At 33.1% G+C, this 24,405-nt stretch overlaps 1 protein-coding gene across 3 annotated transcripts in view; it reads left to right on the top strand.

Moving 5' to 3' along the window:
* The window catches only part of LOC131533683 (lethal(3)malignant brain tumor-like protein 4), a 61,539-nt gene that overhangs the window by 10,074 nt on the left and 27,060 nt on the right, over positions 1–24,405 (top strand). For 2 of the 3 annotated variants that reach the window (XM_058766085.1, XM_058766084.1), the window contains 13 exons: positions 6,598–6,690; positions 7,529–7,618; positions 7,703–7,757; positions 8,220–8,308; positions 10,864–10,968; positions 12,023–12,158; positions 12,563–12,654; positions 12,738–12,889; positions 16,296–16,372; positions 18,373–18,458; positions 19,400–19,510; positions 20,274–20,388; positions 21,849–21,960. In XM_058766085.1, the coding sequence (XP_058622068.1) occupies positions 7,541–7,618; positions 7,703–7,757; positions 8,220–8,308; positions 10,864–10,968; positions 12,023–12,158; positions 12,563–12,654; positions 12,738–12,889; positions 16,296–16,372; positions 18,373–18,458; positions 19,400–19,510; positions 20,274–20,388; positions 21,849–21,960 (1,208 nt within the window). In that variant the 5' untranslated portion in view covers positions 6,598–6,690; positions 7,529–7,540. The remainder of the gene's footprint in view (positions 1–6,597; positions 6,691–7,528; positions 7,619–7,702; positions 7,758–8,219; positions 8,309–10,863; positions 10,969–12,022; positions 12,159–12,562; positions 12,655–12,737; positions 12,890–16,295; positions 16,373–18,372; positions 18,459–19,399; positions 19,511–20,273; positions 20,389–21,848; positions 21,961–24,405) is intronic. The other variant, XM_058766087.1, reaches the window with a different exon arrangement.

The raw sequence follows: 24,405 nt of genomic DNA, 5'->3' as shown, positions 1-24,405 counted from the left end.
GCCAGGAAGTTGTTGAAATGTTTCCTGCTGAATGGCTGCCACACATCACTTCCTGCTCTGTGTCTGTGTTTGTGTTTGTGTTTGTGTGTGTGTGTGTGTGTGTGTGTGTGTGTGTGACTTGCTCCTCTATTCACTGTTGTTCAGACGTCTGCTCATCTCAGCAGTCGATGTTCACAGCATTCATACAGCACTCCGCTTTCTGACGCACTGTTACGTGGAGAAAATCTGGAGGCTGATCCATAAAACAAGTTAATAAGCCACTGTCCCGCTTTTAATGTATGGAGAAAACTCTTTTATGAACTGAACTCACTTAAAGAGTTTAGTTTAATTTTGCCAGAACACTTTTTGGAGTTTTTATCATATGTTAATGTAATATAACTTGTGTTTGTTTGTTTGCTGGTTCTTATTGTAATTGTTTTTGCCATGAAAATAGCCTAAGATACTGACGTGGCATTAAATAAATATATACTAGGCTTATTTCAGTTATTCTGACTTATTTTGAACCAGATCAACTGACAGTAAGTCAGACTAACTGAAATAAACCTGGCTTGTTTGGTGAAGTTTTATGAAACAGGCTCCTGGTGAAGTGCATGTTCGGTGTTTTGCATAGTCTGTGAAGTTTTATTATTATTATTATTTGTTGTTGTTGTTGTTATTAGGCAGTTATTTTAGTATCATTGAGATACTTTTATAGTTTTCATTAACATTTTCAATCAGTTTTATTAATTTTGATTTCTGTTTTTTCGTTATTTTTAGTAGTTTTTGTTTTAAAATATTTAGTTATATTAAAATATATAGTTTGTATTCATTCAATTTCAGTTTTAGTATCAAGTTACCAAACTAAAATGATAAATGTTGCCTTGGCAACATTTAAGTTTTATATATATATATATATATATATATATTTGTTTTTATTTCAGCCAATATTTATTTTACTTCAAGTAACAAAGTAAATGTTAAATGGTTTTATTTTAGTTCTCTGTTTTTAGGTGGTGATCTTTTACTGTTTAACTCTTGTGTTGTGTTGTGGTCAGAGAGGATTTTCTTTTTCCAGAAAATGCTGGTTTATGTTATTGAATTGGACTAAAACTTACTGACACAGGGTATAAAAATTTCCCCAAAAAACATTTTATAATTTTTGTACTTTTTAGGGAATTTTTTCCACCTCATCTTACACTTGTGCTGTTCCCAGCCAAAACACATCAGCCTAGGATTCATCATTTGTTGTCTTGATATAATTGACTTCAATCAATGGTTTTCTTGATCTGATCTTGTGCACCTTATCCTATCATCCACAAATAATGCTTTTTCACTCAAACACGGAGGAGCATGGGTTCAGATCAATGAGACCTACGATCAATCAGCTCCAGAAAGAAACACAAAACCTGTGCTAATCCACAGAAAACCAGCTGATAAAAAGATCCAATCCAAGATTTGGTGATAATAAAGCGTAATGAGAGATTTACAAGCAGGTCGTTTTTGACCAGATACACCAAATGAGGATTTTCAGCACAGCCTGAGGGTTACGTTTTTTTGTTTCCATATTTAACTTAATATAACTGTTCGTATAGATTGTGTGTTCACATTAAAAAAAGAGCGAGATGAAGTTGCTAATCGGCTGTCGTGCATGAGTTCGTTCAGACTTGAGTCACTGGTTCTGCATTCACTAATTATGTTGCTCTGGACATCAAGTATTTTTTCAACTGTTTACGGTACAAAGACTTGCTGTCAGAGTCGTTCTGCAGCTGCACTGTTTGAGTTCAGCAACGCTTTTCTCTGTTTATTGTAAGCGCTCTCTAACAGCTGCTGATACAGTCGTCTGTGTTCTGTTATGTGTTTATCGTGGCTCGATTCGTGTCATGATAAACAGACTCGCAGCTCTTGCTTTTTGGGATGTTTTTTTCAGTTTTGGAGATTCACGGTTATTGCGCACTGAAAGAAATCAGTGCAGAAACAGTTTTCACTCAGTAAATCCCACATAATTACAAAGAAACAGGGAGTCACTTATTGAATTAAATGGGAAATTTTGAAGTAGAAAGAAATTGGAATAGCATTTTACTGTGTGCTTTGGTTTTGATGGGTTTTTTGTTGTTTCTTGCTGTTTGGGGTCGGATTTGGCTTCATAAACGCTCAGATGATGAATGCATGTGTGTGAGACAAAGCTGCAAAACGTAAGAGACGTGAAAGATTCACAACAGTCCATATGACTCGTGATGTTTTTAAAGCATATGAGTCGAACTTGAGAAATAAATCATTCAGATTTGTGAGTGAATCATTTAGGTGGATTTTGTCAAGTGAATCATCTGATTCAAAAGATTCATTGATTGATTTATAAGATCCTCATATGATTGTAAAGCGCTTTGGGTGTACGGCGATGCACTATATAAATGCCTCATTCATTCATTGAATCAGTGAGTTGAACTCAAGAACTGAATCAGTCTGGTTTATGAGTGAATCATTTAGGTGGATTTTGTCAAGTGAATCAGCTGACTCAAAAGATTCATTGAATCAGTGAGTTGAACTCAAGAACTGGATCAGTCTGGTTTACGAGTGAATCGTTTAAGCAGATTTGTCGAAGTGAATCAGCTGATTCAAAAGATTCAGTGAATCAGTGAGTTGAACTCAAGAACTGGATAAATCCTATTTGTGAGTTAATTTAAGCAGGTTTTGTGAATCTACCGATTCAAAATGATCTTGTCGATTTGTTCATCAATCAGACATCACTATTTCTCTCATCAGTTTGTTTCGCGTATAAAGCATCATATGAGTCATTTGGACTGCTGTTATGATTCTTTCCGCTGCTTGTTTGTCATTTTTGGAGTTTCAGTCGAGTGTTCATTGTAACTGAATGACGAGCATATTCTTTAAAATTTCTCCTTTCCACAGAAGAGATCAAATCAAATGGGTTTTGAATGACACGATGACGGAATGACGAGCTGTGCCTTTAATCTGGCGTCTCTAGTTCTGAAGGTTGTGTTGACTCAAAGGTTTATTTGAATCGTGCGTCTGAAGAAGGAAAGCGCAGAGAGTCACGGCGTTTCTATTGTCTGAGCTTTGAATGAGAGGAAAGCTTGTGGCAGAAACACAATGAGTTGTGAGTTGTTTGACTTTATTTTAATGATGCATCAGATCTGCCCGATGAAATCCAATACTCATTTTAAACACCGATTCCAAAAATAGCATCTGTTTTGCTCTTCACGTCACAATTTCTCACTAAATATGATGCGTTTTGTAGCATTTGAGAATGTTTTGTGCTGTGAAGGCATCTTCTATTCTCTATTAATCAGCAGAAAAACACCACAAACACATGATTCCTGTCTGAATCGGAGCCAGATTACAAATATCTAATCTTGACTTAATTATTGGCATAATTATGAACAGTGACAAACATGAGCTTGATAATTGCATCCGAACAGCAAGAGTAAATCACAGATTTTGTGAAAAAGCTCTTTGACATTAAATGGAGTATTTGATCATATTTTTCCACTCCTTTGCAGATTGTAAGTTAAATGATGCATTTTAAAATGAAATCAAATACTCATTTCGTGCTCCTTTTGGGCACTGATTCCAGTTTTAGTTGTATGTTGATGTCTTGGTGTATTTATCTCTTCTATATCTCGTTGTGTGTTTGTGGAGAAACATTCTGACATTTGTCCGGCAGTTTTCTCATCGACGCGCCGCTCGAACACACTTCATTTAATGCAACTGATGTACTATTACAGTTTTATACATTCCATTTTCATGTTTTAGTAATTTTGTAATGTGCTTTTCTCATTTTTATTATTATTTTTTAAATATGTCTATATAGTTTTTATTCATTTTTATTTCAGTTTCAGTACATCAGCTTAAACTAAGCAAAAATGAGAATTGTTGCCTTGGCAACTAGCTGAAATGAAATCATTTAAAAATATAATTATATTTAAATAAATGATGCTTGCTTTGAAGTTGCGAAGTCAGAAGGACCTGAATGTGTTATTTAGGGTTAGCTTTCGATCTAAATATTTATTCTTAAGAGCTTTTATTTTTGGCTGATCTCTCCATTTAAATGCTTGAAATTAGTTTTGTAGACAAATACAACACTACTGAATTTCTTTAAAACCTGCCATTTATATTTAAGAATTGCATTTAGATTTGCAGTGCTGATAAGTGTCCAGGAATAGCACTGAAATATAAAACTACAGACAAACAACACCTGAAGAGCTGCAAAGCTTCACGAAGAAGAAACCCAGCCCCTGCTGGTGCCAGACAGGTCTCAACAAAATATTAAAAATCAACATTTTATTCATGATTATATTTATTACATCGGAGCCCCTGAAAATGAGGGAGCTGTGTGGAAAAGTGGTTGTAATTCCTAAACATTTTATGTTATGTTTTTGTTAAACCTTCAAGTCTGCACTTCAATTTCATCTTGATTCATTCATTTTAATTGCATTCTGGTGGCATACAGAGCCGAAATTATGAAAATTGTGTCAGTGTCCAAATATATATGGCCCTAACTGTATTTCTGTTGAGTGATATGCGTGTGATCTTGAGATGAACGTGAGCTGCTTGTCTCAGTCGTCAGAAGCAGTTTTCTCTGATTATTGAGGAAAGCGGCTCCTCTTCTGTCTGAAGTGTCATGTCAGGATTTATTTCCCATCAGGCCGTTGTGTAACTGATCACTGTAGGTGTGATATATTCAGCACTATTACTGTCCTGTAGACATCAGCAGATATAAACCAGGGGTCCGGGGTCCACTAGAGGGCCTCAGCACACTTCCAAGGGACACAAGATGACTTGATATCAAATAAGACGAGCAAGCATTTTTTTTTTTTTATGTATATCTTTATTAATGTTTTTTTTTTTTTTAATTTTAAATATATTTTATATTTGTAAAAAATACAAATCCGTTTTTAAGCGTATAGAAGAATATAATATTTAAAGTGTTTATGCATATAATGTAATGTGTGTAAAATATGTCATTTTTAAATATTCCTTCCTTTCCTCTTAACAACAGTTTTTGTTTTTTTTTTTGTCTTGGAAAACGTGGATATATGAAAAATCCTAGGATTTGTGAATCTGGTTTAGTAATTCAGTTAATAATAAAATAGTGCTGTCAAATGATTAATCGCATCCAAAATAAAAGTTTTTGTTTACATAATATATGTGTGTGTGCTCTGTGTGTTTATGTATATATATAAAGACACACACATTCAGTATATATTTTGAAAATATTTACATGTATATATTTGTAATTATATGATTTATATTATAAAAATATATATATATATACATGTATGTGTGTGTATTTATATATACATAATAAATATACACAGTACACACATTATGTAAACAACTTTTATTTTGGATGTGATTAATCACGATTGATCGTTTGACAGCACTATAATAAAATATTAAAACAGCTTGGGTATTTTTATTATGAATATATATTTTATTGCATAGAAATTGCATAAATTTTTTAAACCCTTGTCCAGTAAATGATGAAGAACTAGAAAAGTCATGTAACTTGTTGTTGTTTTTAAATGTTCAGAAACCCAGACGAACATTGCGTTCTTGAAACAGAAATGGAAAAATGTTGTTATAATTGTAACACATTTGGTTGCATATTTCAAAATGTGGACACTCCTATTTTTTGTACATTTAAAACCCATTTTGCGGAGCGCTGTGTGTCAGTCTGCAGTGGATCAGGCTGGTGTTCATGTTAGCGTGTGACGTTTGGCTGCAGATCAGTGTTTCGTGTGTTCAGTCATAGACTCGCTGGATCTGTTCGTAATCATCTTCAGAGTCGCGTCGGTCCTGACAGAAGCGCTGTGACTCACACGTCTCCCGTGCGTCAGCGTCAGCGACTTTCTGAAGGGCTTCCATCGGATCCTCCGGCTCCTGGAAACACGTCTCAGGAGTGATTGTGAAGATTAGACCTTCATGTTTATGCTTGATTGTCATAATCAGGTTTTGCCGTGTGAAACTTCTTGCTGTTCATTTCCCAAGAAGTCTTGGTCATTTAGATACCGGTGTTATTTTAATATCATTTAGATACTGTTATTATTTTTATGTTTATAGTTTATAAATTTAGTAAGTTTTTTTTTTTTTTATATTTGTATTAATAGTTTTTAATTTTTAAAATTAGTTTTTGTTTATTTTCCTTTTAACCTTAAAGTTTTAGATTTTTTTTGTAGAGCTTATTTGTCTGTAGTTTTTTTTTAATTAGTTTATTTTCTTTTTAAATTTTCGTTTTTTGTATTTTTTTTTAAATGTCTATAGTTTTTATTAATGTGATTTGATTAGTTTTTATTTTAATTTTAAAGTTTTAGGATTTTTGCTTGTCTTTTTTAATGTCTATATGGTTTTTAGACATTTTTATTTCAGTTTTAGTTTGTTATTTTAGTACTTCAAGATAAACTGAATGAAAATGAGTAATGTTGCCTTGACAACTAGATAAAATAAAATGTTTCATTTTTTTAAAATATATTTTATATTAACCTTTATTTTATTTCAAGTTATAAAACTGTTAGCCTGTTTTTAATGGTTTTAGTTTGTGCCGCGTCTCTGGTCTGATTGGTGTATGTGCAGTAATCTGATGTGGCTGGTCTCTCTCAGGTCCTGTAGGTGTTCTGCGTGATCCGGGACAGATGAAGCCTGTGTTTGAGCGGGATGCGTTCGGGCTGAACCCCTGACTGCGGACAGCAGCCGGTCAGTTCATCCGTAGGATGCTCATTATGATTTATCTGATGAAGATTCAGATGCTGTGATGATGCAGTTCTAGCTCATGTTATGAAATATTAACAGCCGTCAGAACGCATTCACTCCAGCCAGAGATCATGCTCCTTTAGTTACTGAAAGATTAATTAAAGTAAAACTGAATTTACAAAATGGCTTTGTATAATTGTCAAACCGCAAAGCCTGTGATTATTAAAGTAATTCTATGCACAAACTTTTTATTTTCCCCCAGAGTCAAGCATCTGTTAATAAAATTGATTGCTAAAAACATGCATATAAATATTTACATAAGTATCTCTATGTGAATTTGTCAACAACCAAAAAACCTCGTCACATTATAAGCTCTGTGGTTTAACATTTGGAAATTAAAAAAAGAAGACAAATATTAGTAGATGTACTGTAAAATAAAATTATTATTTTCAAATACTAAATTTTAATTTTAATTTTTTAATTGTACATTACAATAGTAGTATTGCTTATTTTGTTTAATATTTGTAATATCAAATAATAATAATAATAAAATAATTTTTTTAAATGTAACTTTAAAAGTGTAAATTATACATTTTACATTACAATGGTAATATTTCTTATTGTTTATTTTTTAATCATTTTTATATCAACATTGATAATAATCAGAAATGTTTGTTGAGTAGCAAATCAGCATATTATTATGATTTCTGAAGACTGGAGTAATGATGCTGAAAATACAGCTGCGCATCACAGAAATAAATTACAGTTTAACACATATTCACATAGAAAACAGCTGTCTGACATTAGAATAATATTTCACATTTTTCCTGTATTTTTGCAGAGCTGATCTCTAATGATGCAGAGTGAGGACCGCAAGAGAAAGAAACACAGTTTGAACCCCAGAAGCGTGTCAGACGAGTACAGTCTGCGTGTGAGTACAGTGACCTCTGACCCCTGACCTCTGATCTTCAGTGACTCTCAGAACAGACTGATGAGACTTTCTGCTTCTTCTCAGGAGCGACCCAAAGAAGAAACCACAAAGATGAAGAATAAAGTTTCTACTTCACAAGGTAGTAAATAGAATCTTCTTACATGCTTTATAGAAACACACACTGCGCCGATGAGTTTGGCTTCATATTATCTAGTGTTTTTAATGTTGGTCTGTATTTCATAGATGTTTCAACAATAAATTATATGGATCAAAATGATCAATTTCTCTTTTATGCCAAAAATCATTAGGATATTAAGTAAAGATCATGTTCCATGAAGATATTTAGTGAATTTCCTACCGTAAATATATCAAAACTTCATTTTTGATTAGTAATATGCATTGCTAAGAACTTCATTTGGACAACTTTAAAGGTGATTTTCTCAATATTTAGATTTTTTTGCTCCCTCAGATTCCAGATTTACAAATAGTTGCATCTCAGACAAATATTGTCCAACAAACCATACATCAATGGAAAGATTATTTATTCAGTCTTACGACTGGTTTTGTGGTTCAGGGTCACATCTGCGTGTGTTTTCCGCAGCAGTGAGCAGTAAGAAGAAGCCGTGGTCCTGGGATCAGTATCTGGAGGACGAGCGATCTCAAGCCGCTCCTCTGCAGCTCTTCACTGAGGTACAGGCCGCTGATCCAGGATCAGCATATTGTACTTTTTAAATTGTTTTTGCCATGAAAATAGCCTAAGATGCTGACATGGCATTAAATAAATATATACTACTACTACTACTCCTCCAGGATCAGCTCTGAGTTACTCTCAACACAAAGAGACTGTCTTACAGAACAGCGTTACTCTGGGATGCACGGCTGTACGATTCCTGAACCTGAGTGAATCATGGATTTTAAATTGCGTTTTAAAAGTAATTAAATTGCTAATTGTTCATGCTTTCATTTAAATACCACCGTTTTTCTTAATAAATAAACTTAAATTTGGAACAATTAAAACGGACACAATTTCTGGGGAAAAAATTACTGTAGAAATTGTAATAAATTATTACATTTTCTTTTAAAGTTTTATTAATTCAGTTGATTAGACTTTTTTGGGTTATTAAAATGTAATTAAAGCAATAAAACAGAATCCAGAAAAATTAAAACTTAATTTAACTGATTTATAGAGCCCAAAAAATGAAATTAATAATTAGTAATTATTATTATTATTTTTATTTTAAATAAGTTGTTGTTAAATTGTGTAAGTTTCATTATTTAAATTAATTAGACATGGTTACTAAAACGTAATTTAACGGAATCCAGAAAATTGAAAATGGGGAAATAATTGAATTTGGGGGGGAACAAAAACAAAAATATTTCATATTCCACTATTATTTTGTAAAATATTAATAAATTATTCAATTGCTAAAGGTTAATGAATTTAATTAGACATACTTTTAGATTATAAAAATGTAATTGAACAATTGAAACAATGCAGAAAATTTTAAAAGCAGCATGGAATTTGGGAAAAAATAAAATTGAATTGGGGGATTTCATGCAGCCTTAAAGATGTCATTTTTGTTTAACTTTTAATAATTTGTTGTTAAATTGTATTCATTTCATGATTTCAAGTAATTAGACAAGTCTTTGATTTATTAAATTTTAACCATTAAAACTGAATTCAGAAAATGGAAGTTAATTTAAAATGGAAAAACATGGAATTTTGGGGAAAAAACTTTTTGTTAAACTCGTGATGCTCGTGATTTTCCTCACTGTATTTTCAATAAGACAAAATATTTATACTAGAAAACAAGACAAAAATACTAAGGAAGAAAATCATTTTTTGCAGTGAAGTCCCACCCCGAAAGTTCCTGACCTTTGAAAAAGTACTTCCTCGTGAGCACGCTTTTACCCAGAACTTTATTTAGATCCCGGTTCGTGCGGTGGAAACACACCGAGTTCCTGGGGAAAGTTATGTGGTGGAAACGGGCTTTTGTTTCCAGTACAAATATCCAAACATCCTTAAATCAAGATACATCTACTGGAGATGCAAAACAACATAAAACAAGAAGTCTAAGAATTAATCAAAATGGAGTGTATGATTAAAACAAGAAAAAATACTTGCCAGTGGGTTTAGAGAAATCCAGTTCATTCAAAGTTTATTTTTCTCACTGCATTCACACACATTTTTGCCTTTTTTATCACAAACTCACTTAAATTTGACTAATTTATTGGGAAATAAGAATTCTTTTGTCATTTTGCTTTTTTTGAGTTAAAAATGTTTAGATATTTGTACTGGAAAACAAACAAACAGATACTGAGGAACTACAGCAGCTTTTGCTCTGATGAGTTGTAGTGAATCAAGATCCGGTAGTTGAGAAGTTAGCATGTTAGAATGAATGTTATAAATGCATTTCTACAAGATGTTTAAAGGTTTGTTTCTTCATCAGGTTTGTAGAAATGTGTCTCTGCATCAGTGTCTCAGCAATGGATGCTCTGCAGTGAATGGGTGCCGTCAGAATGAGAGTCTGATAAAACATCACAATAATCCACAGCACTCCAGTCCATCAGTTAACATCTGGAGAAGAAACAAATCCAGCATTAAGATGCTTTTAAATAAAATAACGCTTCCTCCAGTGAAACAGTGTTCTGGTCTGAATCAGGAGAGAAATCTGCAGATCAAGCAGCGTTTACAAGCCAAAACAGTTCAAAACTTTAAAGCTTTTGTCTTCTCCAGATGTTAACTGATGGACTGGAGTGCTGTGGATTATTGTGATGTTTTTATCAGACTCTCATTCTGACGGCACCCATTCACTGCAGAGCATCCATTGCTGAGACACATTTCTACAAACCTGATGAAAAATTGCCTATTCCTTAAAATTCACTTTGGTTGCATTGATGTGTAAAATGAGTCTTTAAGTGCAGACTGTCCTGCACTTATGATGGTTTGATTTCCAGTGAATGCATGAACTGATCCAATTTATTTCTTGAATGCAATGCAAGTGGCTTTGATTAGAAGCGTCTGCCAGATGCATAAATGTCACGACTGTTTTAGAGAGACTAGAATGTAATGTAATAGTAGGACACGAAGTCATTGGTGGATACAGATGTGCTCTGATTGTTCCTGAAGGGATGCGACTGGACATCTGCTCCCCTCGGAAACACGGGAGGCGGTTGCCATGGCAACTCCTCGAAGACGTTCGATGGTTCTTCGTGTCTCTGAGCGCTTGTGTCTTCTCTTCTAGTTCCAGGCGTTTCCTGACAGCAGGAATGGTTTTAAGGCGGGGATGAGGCTGGAAGGCATCGACCCGCTGCATCCGTCCATGTTCTGTGTGCTGTCTGTGGCCGAGGTCAGAAACGCTCTCGTCACTGCTGTTACTCGCTCTCTTACTGTCATTAAGCACGCAAAGACTTCACTTGTTGCCTGTATGTGTAATGCATTATAGCATTGCATAAATAAGTGTAACCAAAGTTAATATGCATTGGTTGTTTGTTGTGGTTTAATGCATTATCCTTTCTGTGAATAGATAAGTGTTATAATGTATTATAACAATAATTCAAGGATCAAACAATGCATTATAATACACGTGACAAGACATAATTAATGCGTGAAATAATTTTATAATGCATTGTGTATATAAAGGCTTTAATTAATGTGTTACCAAGATTTTGACACTTAACCTGCATGCATAATTAAAAGCATTACATTAGTAATTGATGCATTAATTACACCTTATAATGCATTGTCTGAATCTGCTCTCATGAATAATTGTAACCAGTTATAATTCTTATCTATTCTTTGTTAAATCTTGAGAAATAACCTAACCCTAATGCAATAAAACACATGACAGACTAATTTGAGATGTAACATGGAATATGCTAATATTATAATGCATTTATTTTTGATTACAGTAACGTATATAAAAATATAATGCTTTACATTATACATACCTTTATTATGCATAACAGCTTCGAGCAAAGTATAATCAAGGTTTTTAATGAAATGAAAGGTGATTTTAGTTTTTTTTTTTTATTAAATATACATTTTAATATATAACTGTATTCTAAACTCTTTTATAATGCATTTTGTTTTTGTTTGTTGTTTGTATATACTTGTTATTTGTTTAATGTTTCTCATGATGAATGTAGCTGTAGTCGTTGTCATTGCTTTAAATTATAAACAAAAAGCAGATTTTAATGTGGCGTCACATGTAGAGAGGAGGATGCCCCAGAATGCATCGCTGCAATGCATAAAACATTGAATTGCATTGAAATATAAAAATGAATTGCTTTGTATTCAAATGGATCTGTGTGTGTTTGTGCTTGTTTAGAGTATCGCCGGTGAGTTTAGCATCATGTTGACGTGTTTGCTTGAGATTGAGATTCTTGCTGTCGTTGTTGAAGGTGATTGGCTTCCGTCTGCGGCTCCATATCGATGGTTACACAGAGTGCTATGACTTCTGGGTAAACGCCGACTCTCCTGACATCAAACCGGTGGGATGGTGCGAGTCGACGGGACACAAACTCCATCCACCCAAAGGTGCGTTCGGCTCATTATCATCCTGTGCCTGCTGTTCTGATGATAAACGAAAATCGTTTTCGTTTCAAGTAAAGCTGAACTTGTAGTGTTTGTTGTACACTCTTCAGCTTATTCTGATTTAAACAATTACCTCTTTGTTTTATTTATTTGTTTATTTTATTATTTATTAATTAATTTAATACTGTAAATAAAACTATTGCAGTAATGGGAATCGCTGAAGCAAGCATCTGTTCTGAGAAATGTTTAGTTATTATTTAAAAAATGTCAAACTGCTTCATGCTTTGTATTTATGTGAAATATTATTCTTTCATTTTTTCTTTAGATTGTAAGGTGAAATGTGACCCGGATGTGTTTAGTGTTGATTTATTCTGTGTTTTGCCTGATTTGTAATTTTGTGCGGTCAGGTTACAAGCTGAACGAGTTTAACTGGGAGAAATATCTGGAGGCCTGTAATGCTCAAGCGGCACCGAAGAACCTCTTCAGATCCCAGAGCAGCGTAAGTCCGTCATTACTCAGGACTCATCTGAACACTGATTAGAGATGCTGTGAATGTCACTAACGAGCGGTTTCTCGTCACAGGCGTCGAGCGGCTCGGTGTTTGCGGTGGGCATGAAGCTGGAGGCGGTGGACCGTAAGAACCCGTGTCTGGTGTGTGTGGCCAGCGTCGCCGACATCGTGGACCAACGCTTCCTAGTGCACTTCGACAACTGGGACGACACCTACGACTACTGGTTAGGAACACTAACTAACCCGTCAAATAACTAACTAATCCGTCAAAGTAATGTTAGCTGCATAACATGCCTTCTTTGTGGTTATTAGTGCTGGGCAACGATTAATTGCATCCAAAATAAAGGTTTTTGTATATATAATTTGTGTGTGTACTGTGTATGTTTATTATGTATATAAAGACACACACATACAGTATATATTTTGAAAATATTTATATATGTTATACAGGTATATCTAAACGTAACATATTTTTCTTAAATATATACATGCATGTTTGTGTATTTATATAGACATAATAAATACACACAGTACACACGCACACATATATGTTATGTAAACAAAAACTTTTATTTTGGATGCAATTAATCATTGCCCTGCACTAATGCTTGTACAGGAAAATGCCTCTGTAATCCACTTATATCATGGTAATACCGTGGTATTCTTTGAAACAATGTTACCATGTATCTATATTAAGTTGAAGTACTACATTTACTAAAACTGAAATAAAATAAAGATAAATATGAATATAAAATGAGTTAAAATGACAAAAGCAAACAAGAAAATTGCTTAAAATAAAATCTAAAATTTGAGTATAAACTATAATAGTATATAAATAATACTAAAGTTTAAGTTGAATCATTAAATTAAATTAATAACTGGAAATAAAAAAGTAAACCTTAACTAGAAGTGAAATCAAATAAATTGAATCTATGTAGTAATATTAAAAAGTACGAAAATGACTAAAACTGAAATAAAATAAATTAAAGATAAGTTGAAATATTTAATAAAAATGGCAGAAGCACATAACAAAATGACTAAAACTGAACTTAAATTAAAGATAAATTTACATATGGCTAAAAATGACGAAAGTACATAAAATCAAAAAATGTAAATTTGAAAAAAAAAATTCTAATTTTAAAAAATGCTCATTTAAAGTATGAGTGATAAAAGCTGTATGTATATAATCTGTTCAAGTGACCAAATATGCAAAACCCGTAATGAATATATGAATATTCTATGCATTTTAAAAAGGTGCGAGATCAGGGCCGATGAAAGAAGAAAGATCACAGTAGCATAACGATGATTATTTATAGGAGGTTTGATGTGATGGGAGTGTGTGTGATATTCTGTGGAGGCTGTGACAGTATTAGTGTGTTCTCTGATCTTCATCATCATCATCATCTCTCCAGCACATTAATAGTATCGCAGTAATATCCACTCCTGCTTATGTAAGGTGTGTTTATGATGCCTGATTGATTCGTGTTTGTTTCGGTGATGCATGCGTGTGTGTGTTTTACATAACGCACCGCATCGCATCACTGCTGGGATTTGCTCATGAAAGGCCCTGGAGAGGAAGACGAGGTAAAATTAGAGTCCGGCCCACACAGAGAGATGCGTCCGTCCCTTCACACAGCAGCTATAAATGGATTAGAGCAGAAACAACATGGAGTCTGAGAGCGTGTTATTACCGTCTGCGTCCAGCAGGAGAAGCTGCGTGTGTAAGAACAGACTCGCATGCTCGGTCGTACCATTGAAGCGCAATATACAGAAATATACAGTCTTCCAGTCTTTGGTTGGACAAACAAGATTCACATTATTGGTTGCACTTCAGTTTTTCCTCAGTGTAAAAATTATTAAAAACTAAAACTGCAATAAAAAATCAATTACAGATTTATAGATTTTTTTAAAAATAAGTAAAAATGACAAAAGCACGTAACTAAAATTAAAAAGAAAGCTGCATATCTAAAAATGAAAGCTAATTCAAAATTTTAATGATGAATACTATAGTAGTATATAAATAATACTAAAATAGCACTGGATGTGGGATAAAGTCAGTGCAGCAGGTTAATATTAACTGAATAAAACTATTAAAATAGCTGAAATAAAGTAAAATATAAATATTAAATAAATAGAAAATTTAAAATTGAAATGTTGCTAAAATTACTGCAAGTCAAATAAAATAAATTAAATCGAAAAACATAGCAAAATTATGAAAACTGAAATGAACTAGAAATAGAAATTAAGTAAAAATGACAAAAGCACGTAACTAAAATTAAAAAGAAAGCTGCATATCTAAAAATGAAAGCTAATTCAAAATTTTAATGATGAATACTATAGTAGTATATAAATAATACTAAAATAGCACTGGATGTGGGATAAAGTCAGTGCAGCAGGTTAATATTAACTGAATAAAACTATTAAAATAGCTGAAATAAAGTAAAATATAAATATTAAATAAATAGAAAATTTAAAATTGAAATGTTGCTAAAATTACTGCAAGTCAAATAAAATAAATTAAATCGAAAAACATAGCAAAATTATGAAAACTGAAATGAACTAGAAATAGAAATTAATAAAATGACAAAAGCACATAACGCTACTAAAATGAAATCAATTAAAGATGATTATAAATATTTAAAAAAAAATTGCTTAAACAAAATTAAAATATAAAAATACAAGCTAATTCAAAATTTTAATGATGAATACTATAGTAGTATATAAATAATACTAAAATAGCACTGGATGTGGGATAAAGTCAGTGCAGCAGGTTAATATTAACTGAATAAAACTATTAAAATAGCTGAAATAAAGTAAAATATAAATATTAAATAAATAGAAAATTTAAAATTGAAATGTTGCTAAAATTACTGCAAGTCAAATAAAATAAATTAAATCGAAAAACATAGCAAAATTATGAAAACTGAAATGAACTAGAAATAGAAATTAAGTAAAAATGACAAAAGCACGTAACTAAAATTAAAAAGAAAGCTGCATATCTAAAAATGAAAGCTAATTCAAAATTTTAATGATGAATACTATAGTAGTATATAAATAATACTAAAATAGCACTGGATGTGGGATAAAGTCAGTGCAGCAGGTTAATATTAACTGAATAAAACTATTAAAATAGCTGAAATAAAGTAAAATATAAATATTAAATAAATAGAAAATTTAAAATTGAAATGTTGCTAAAATTACTGCAAGTCAAATAAAATAAATTAAATCGAAAAAACATAGCAAAATTATGAAAACTGAAATGAACTAGAAATAGAAATTAATAAAAATGACAAAAAGCACATAACGCTACTAAAATGAAATCAATTAAAGATGATTATAAATATTTAAAAAAAAAAATTGCTTAAACAAAATTAAAATATAAAAATACAAGCTAATTCATTCTAACTGTAATTGTATAAAGAATCACTAAAATTAATAACTGAGTTTAAATAAAAGCTAAACTGACATTAAAAATAAATGAAAGCTAAATATTCCAAAAACAATAATAATAAAAATGCTGAATATGTATAACAAAATTGTTAAAATTGAAATAAACTAAAGCTGAAAATATAAAAGTAAAAGCAGTAATCAGTAATTGTGCAGTGAATGCGGTGTGTTTTGTCTCCTCAGGTGTGACGCCAGCAGCCCGTATATTCACCCGGTGGGCTGGTGTCAGGATCACGGCCGGCCGCTCACGGCTCCTCAGGGTGAGGTCACGCTCCTCGTCTGCATGCTAGGGATGCTATGATATTATCCATATCGCGATATCGTGATAGCAAAACTGTCTTGATATTATCGTGGTCACATGACGATATGAAACAATAGGTCTTCCGGGTTGAAAGTGTCGTTTTTCAAATATATTTGTTTTGGGTCATGATGCTTCGGCACAGTATCTGTCAAACAAACTCTAACCGCAAGCAGAGCGTTTCACTCGGTTCAGACGATCAGCTCGTGATCCGGTGTTCTCCGCGTCTCAGAACGGCTTCGTTCACACTGAATAAATGCAGACAACTCGTTTATTTCATGTTCTGTGAGTTTAGCGTGCGTTTAGAAACGCAACAGACACCAGTTCTGCTTTATTTTCAGCGGCAGATGATTACAGCGTTTCGCTAGATTTGTAGCGAGTTCAGATCATGGGTTGAGCTCTTCATTTTGAACTCTCAGAGTGCATTAGATAGAAGAATTTAACTTTAAAATGTACACGGGTTTCTTTCTTTTTTTCCAATTCTTCATTCGTTTTTTGTTTCCTTTTAAATATCGCAATAAATATCGTATCGTGGACTTCATATTGCAATAATATGGTATCGTGAGATTTAGATATCGTTACATGCGTTTATAGCGCTTTCAGTAAAGCTGCTCATCTGGAGGACAAACTCTTGCGGTTCCACATGAAACGACTTTATATTCGTGCTCAGATTTCATGTCAACATCTTGTATTGGCTCGTTATATTCAGACTCATTTATTTGCGGCTATAACCCGCCACTGTCAAACACTAATTACCCAGTGCGAGTTGTAATTAAATGCACATTGATGAATGAAGCCGTCTTACGGTTCTGCACAGATGTAGAATTTAATAACAGAATTGATTCTGTTTTCCGGTTTATTATTATGAAGCTGCTTTGAAGTAATCTGTGTTCAAGCACTGTAGAAGTAAATGGGACAACAACTGATAAAAAAAAAAAATCACATTCAATAGAAACACACTGCTGCTTTCAGAGCTCTAATATATTATAAAATATAATATAATTTTGGGTAGCACTTTAAAGTAAGGTCCTGTTAACTTTACTTAATGCAACTACGTTAACTAATAATACAATATAATATGATATAGTATAATAATTTTGGGTCCTGTTAGTTAACTTTTCTTAATGCAACTAAGTTAATTAATAATATAATATAATATAATATAATATAATATAATATAATATAATATAATATAATATAATATAATATAATATAATATAATATAATAAATAAATAAATTTGGGTCCTATTAGTTAACTTTACTTAATGCAACTAAGTTAATTAATAATATAATATAATATAATAAATAATTTTGGGTCCTATTAGTTAACTTTACTTAATACAACTAAGTTAATTAATAATGCAATATAATATAATATATAATATAATATAATATAATTTTGGGTCCTGTTAGTTAACTTTACTTAATGCAACTAAGTTAACTAATAAAATACTGTAATGTAATATAATTTTGGGTGACACTTTAAAGTAAGGTCCTGTTAACTTTACTTAATGCAAGTTAATTATTAATATAATAAATATAACGATGCATTAACTAACAATGAGCAATATGTTTGTTACTATATTTATACATTTTTATCCATTACATAATATTAACAGACACAACTTTTGCATGAACTTTTTAAATGTTGAAATGAACATGAACTAAGATTAATAAAGGCTGTAGAAGTATTTTTCATTGTTAGTTCAATGTAGAACCTTATTGTAATTTCTTATTATTTGACCCAGATATGTTCTGTAGTTTCTTGAGGTTCATCCAAAAATGTTTCGCAACAGTTTTCATTTTCTTATTTTTTATTATACTGCAAAACATGTGTCTGTTGTGTTGCACATGTTGAACCTGAAAATGTGAAGAAATGACGGTAAAAACGTGTGTAAAACTGAGCTCAGTGTAAGCGGTGTGTTTATGTCTGTGAGTGTGTGTGTGTGTGATTGTTGTAGGACACCCGAATCCTGAGCACTTCGTCTGGGAGGAATATATGGAGGACACGGGTGCGTCTGCGGCTCCCAGTCAAGCCTTCAGTGTGGTGAGATGCATTTCATAGTTCATAATACATTTACATTTAGTCACTTAGCTGACGCTTTTATCCAAAGCGACTTACAAATGATGACAATGGAAGCAATCAAAACCAACAAAAGAGCAACGATACACAAGTGCTGTGACAAGTCTCAGTTAGCTGAACACAGTACACGTAGCAAGGTTTTTATATATATAAAAACCATGACTGTATGGCCATGACTGTATATATATATATATATATAATGTGTATATATATATATACAGTCATGGCCAAAAATATCGGCACCCTTGGTAAATATGATCATGAGAAAGCATTAATCTGCATTGTTAATCCTTTTGATCTTTTATTTAAAAAATTCACTAAAATCTAACCTTTCATTGGATAATAAGAATTTAAAATGGGGGGAAATATCATTATGAAATAAATGTTTTTCTCAAATACACGTTGGACACAATTATTGGCACATATATATTGACATATATATATGTATATATGTGACCCTGTACCCTAAGTAAGTCTTAAGTAACATGGATATATGCCAAAAATCATTAGGATATTAAGTAGAGATCATGTTCCATGAAGATATTTTGTAAATTTCCTACCGTAAATATATCAAAACTTAATTTTTGATTAGTAATATGCATTGCTAAGAACTTCATTTGAACAAATTTAAAGGTGATTTTCTCAATATTTAGATTTTTTTGCACCCTCAGATTCCAGATTTACAAATAGTTGTATCTCAGACAAATATTGTCCAACAAACCATACATCAATGGAAAGATTATTTATTCAGCTTTCAGATGATGTTGAAAAATTGACCCTTATGACTGGTTTTGTGGTCCAGGGTCACATACATGTATAGAGGTGTGTGTGTGTGTGTGTGTGTGTATATAATACGTGATGGTAGATGAGTGCGGCGGTGTTCTGAGTGCTCTGTGTTCCTGCAGAGATCTCCACATGGCTTCCAGACGCACATGAAGCTGGAGGCGGTGGACAGACGAAACCCCATGCTGATCCGCGTGGCCACCGTCACCGACACAGAAGACTACAGAGTCAAAGTGAGGAAGAGTTTGGCTTCTAGTCACAGCCTGACTGATCAAATCATCTGCAGTCTTTGATTTAGTCATGTGAACATTCGTGATAAACAACATTAGACTTGATGGTTTTAATGTAAGAGCAAATGGACTGATGATCTATTGTTTATATTTACCCTTATTTTAAATTATCCATCTCTCCAAATCATTTCTAGTCTTTATATCAGTCACATGAGCTCATGATGTCAGATTGTTTTTGAGTTTTGACTAGATATTCATGCGCAGAGCTGTACACCTACTGTACTATTCAAAAGTTTGGAATAATTAAGATTTTTTCAAATTTGTTTTCTAACCAAACCTCAATTTATTTTATCAAAAATACAGTAAAAATGTGAAATATTTTTTTTATCAATTTAATGCGTCCTTGATGAATAAAAGTATTCAAAATTTAAATCTTCCTGAACCCAAAACTTTTGAATGACAGTATGTATATAATTCTATCTGTGAAGAAAATAATTGGCTACGCTTTATTTTAAGGTGTCCTTGTTACAGTGTAATTATACATTTTAGTACTGAGTAATATTAATTAACTACATGTACTTTATATATGGTTAGGGTTTGGTTTAGGGTTACTTGCATGTAATTTATTGTTATTATAATAGTAAGTACGTGTAACAAGGACACCTTAAAATAAAGTGTTACCAAATAATTCATTTACTCATTCATTTTTAGACTAAGAGAACCTGAATGAACGCTGATCTGCTGTGGTTTGATTTATTGTTTACAGGTGCATTTTGACGGCTGGCATGAGAAGTTTGATTTCTGGGTGGATTCAGACCTGCCGGACCTTCATCCCATGGGCTGGTGCTCCAGAACGGGTCACGCGCTCGAACCTCCGCTCCGTGAGTCTCTGCTTGCTCTCACGATCACACCACACACGCTAGAATCAGGGTTCCAGTTGGTTCAGATCATGCATCTGTGAGCCGTGTGATTGCACACGGTCTAATTTTGAGCTACAGGCAAAAGAAATGAAAAATGTCAGTTTTGGTGGAATTCGAAAATGAGTTCATTAGGCCCTCGTCTAGCGATCCCGATGCTCCAGATAGTAATTAAACATCTAAAATGAGCTTTATTTGTATGTTTTCTGAGAGGAGTACCTTGTTTTAAACGACTGCGGCTGCTTCTCAAGCTGTAGGTTTATTGTTGCAAAGCGCAGCATTCCAGCTTTGTGAATATTCATATTGAATTCTCCATGACATGAAACCAGTGAAATATGATTTTCAAACCCATGCAGATGAAAACAAAACGAACGCGCTGACATTTGCAAAGCACATGCATAATACATTATTGCAAAATATGTCTTGGCAAGATTCACACAAGCATAATCTGTTGTGTCTTATATGAACGTTTAGTTGATTGTCGGGGAAAAATCAGATGTACAACATTATATTTGATCCATGGTCTTACTGCAGATCTGTCTCAATGTTAATCAAACACGGAATCACTCGCTGCTCTTGTTTATTTGCATCTTTGTTCTTACTTTAAAGACAAAGATAAAATAGTTATTGTGATTTAATAATATAGTAATTATTATTAAGAAAAGAATTGAAGGAGAATCTGAAGGAGACCTTCAGAAAACTTTAACTCTGTTTGTCTCTAAATCAGATCTGCTGACTCTCGCACACAAACAGCTGTAGCTCAGTCATTTTTTGTCTGATTCCAACGAGTCACATGTCATTTTGAAGGTATTTTAATGGACGATGTGGAAAATTTGCTCATTCTGACTTGTTTTGCCAGAACGGGTCACATATGTTCTTGAGCAAACGGAGCAGTGGATGTCTTTGCCAGTAAGGCTTTTCATCAAAGGGAAGAACGGTCTAATCAAACAGGAAGTAAAAAACAAAAAAAAGTAAAATATAGAAAATATTTTATTTAAAAAAGAAAAATATAAAAAAACACATTTTATTTCAGCGAGTTGCCAAGGCAAAATTTCTCATTTGCATTTAGTTTAGCTAAAATAATACTAAAATGACACTGGTTATGAACGAGCAGCATGTGAAGAAAAATGATTCGCTTGTGTGTGTGTGTGTGTGTGTGTGTGTGTGTGTTCCCATTATGCCACATTTATAGATCACATGATGAATTACTGGCCTGACCTGAGAGATGTGAAGTTTTACTGTGTTTAGTATGATGTATGAAGTGCTATTATCATCCGTGTGTGTGAGAAAGAGAGTGTGTGTGTGAGAGAGAGTGTGTGTGTGTGTGTGTGTGTGAAGATGAGTAACGCTGTACAAACTAATTTCTACTGCAGGCTGATGTCCCGCACTCATTCTGTGTGTGTGTGTGTGTGTGTTTTCTGAAGCTCACGCAGGGCTGTCAGAAATGAAGAGCTCCGTGACGCAGGGTGTGTGTCCAACCCCGGGCTGCAGGGGCATCGGCCACATCAAAGGAGCAAAATACACCGGACACCACAGGTGAGACGCTCACACACACACCTGAACCATCATTCTGTCTTCATTTCCATTGATGTATGGTTTGTTGGACAATATTTGTCTGAGATGCAACTATTTGTAAATCTGGAATCTGAGGGTGCAAAAAAATCTAAATATTGAGAAAAATAACCTTTAAAGTTGTTCAAATGAAGTTCTTAGCAATGCATATTACTAATCAAACATGAAGTTTTGATATATTTACGGTAGGAAATTTACAAAATATCTTCATGGAACATGATCTTAATATCCTAATGATTTTTGGCATAAAAGAGAAATGTATAATTGTGACACATACAGTGTATTGTTGGCTATTGCTGCAGATATAGCTGAGCTGCTTATGACTGCTTCTGTGCTGCAGGGTCACAGTTATGCAGGAGAGAGTGAATAAGACAAGTAGTAGAATATGGTAGATAAATATACATATAACTAGTGTGTCTGGTTTTAGAGCCGCATGAAATCCTCCAAAGCTCTGATCAGGGTTTCTTTAATGCGTTAATTTGGTGCGAATAATAATGAAGTAACTTGATTTACACATTTAATGCAGCACTGACTTTAATCTTACACTGACTGACTGCGTGATGAAGTCTATTAAAATGCAGTTATATGAGCCTAAAATTCAAGATATGAGCGCAAAAAATAAATGACCCTCTTATATTTATATAATATGAAATGCTGTTCTTTCCCAATATCTGCACCAGTGCAAATGTGATATTGATTTATACAGCAGTTCAATAAACGATGTTCATGTAGTGTTACATTTTAGAGACAGTTTGTCTGTTTTTGGTCCATTTCACGAATAAAACAAACTAGTTCCAATCAAAGCCAACAGCAGAACTGTTGAGCGACGCACAGCAGTGATTCATTACTGAATGAATCAAATGATTCAGTGATTCATTTACGCAGACAGTCACTTGCTTCATTTCTGAATGCATCAGCCGTTTGAACAAATTGGTTGAATGAGTGATTCAATGACTCACTCAGTTTAGTTTCATATATAAAGTATCTTTTAATTTTTATATTTCAAATTTTGACTGCTTTTTAAAAACCCATTGATCTAATAGGATTATGTAATTCTAATTGTGGTATAAATACATTCATGCCTTGCCTGAACGGTGTAAATATTCCTAAATAGCAGATTCAGCTTCTGAAAATAATCTTACGGCCAAATTGTAGCATTAAACGTTTATGTGTATTAAGTTTTTTCAAAAGGGACTTCTTGTAATGTCTATTCAGTGCTTTTCTTATTTAACACAATAATGACTTTAAATGATCTTTTAAGGGGTAATTTCTCAGTCATAATTGATGTGTGATTAATTGAGAAATCGTTTAATTCTATTCAGATGTGAATGGCTCGGCGGCTGTAGTTCAGAGTTTGAGAGAGTTTACTGCCGTAGCATCTGCTCACAAACGAGCTCAGAATCGACCGGGACCCCAGCGACCCGCACCATATTTTTTGTGCTACGTTTTCTCCTTCATATGGGCATGCAATCAGCAGCGCTGCTATTCCTGTAGCTCACCTTCCCCTGCCGTATAATCACCGGAGAATCAATTGAGCACGTATTTCGCCCGTCCTTTAGTGAAAGGATACGGCTTTTTTTAGAAAGCCACTTCTGATTACACAGAGCAAGACGGAGGAAGAAAAGAAGCGTTTTAAAGCTTTGCTTCAGCGAAATCCTCTCTGCTTAGAAACCGACTGGACTGCCTTTCATTAAAAGCTCATTTACATGTATTTGCATGCATTTGCATACGAAAACTAGCTATTTAAGCAGAAGCGTAGCGTCACGTTGCGATCCGGTGGACAGGTGAACAATACCCAAGCGTTTCCGTGTTTGTGGATTTTAATGAACGTCCTCCAGAGTTAAATGAGTTTGACGCTCAGAATCTGTTTATATGAGACGCCTGAAACCATTATTACAGTAAACTACGGCAACTGAAGCATAATGTAATAGATGCATAATTTAACACATTAAAATTAGCAATCAAAGCGACTTCATAATCTTCTTAATGCCTCGTCTGCTGGAGCTTCTTCATTTATGCTTTATTATAAATCAACTTATTATGTGTTATAGCGTAGGATGAGAAACATATAAAATTATCATTTCATATTTCAGTGTTTAGTTTCTTTTTAAAAACCTGTTAATCTTATAGCATTATTTATGCAATTATTAATTGCAGTCTAAAGTAATATAATAAGTGCTGTTGAATGATTAATTGCATACACATTAAAAGTTTTTGTTTACATGTGTGTACTGTATATTTATATACACACACACATACAGTATATATTTTGAAAACATTTGCATGTATTTATTTGCATGCATTTAATTTATATTATATAAAAATATATTTAATATATAAGCATAATTTTTCTTAAATATATACATGCATGTGTGTGTATTTACAGTATATAAAAATGCATAATAAATA

Source organism: Onychostoma macrolepis, chromosome 24, assembly GCF_012432095.1.
Source record: "Onychostoma macrolepis isolate SWU-2019 chromosome 24, ASM1243209v1, whole genome shotgun sequence".
Taxonomy (NCBI): Eukaryota; Metazoa; Chordata; class Actinopteri; order Cypriniformes; family Cyprinidae; genus Onychostoma; species Onychostoma macrolepis.
Note: the sequence above shows the minus strand (reverse complement) of the source record. Positions and strands in the feature narration are given on the sequence as shown.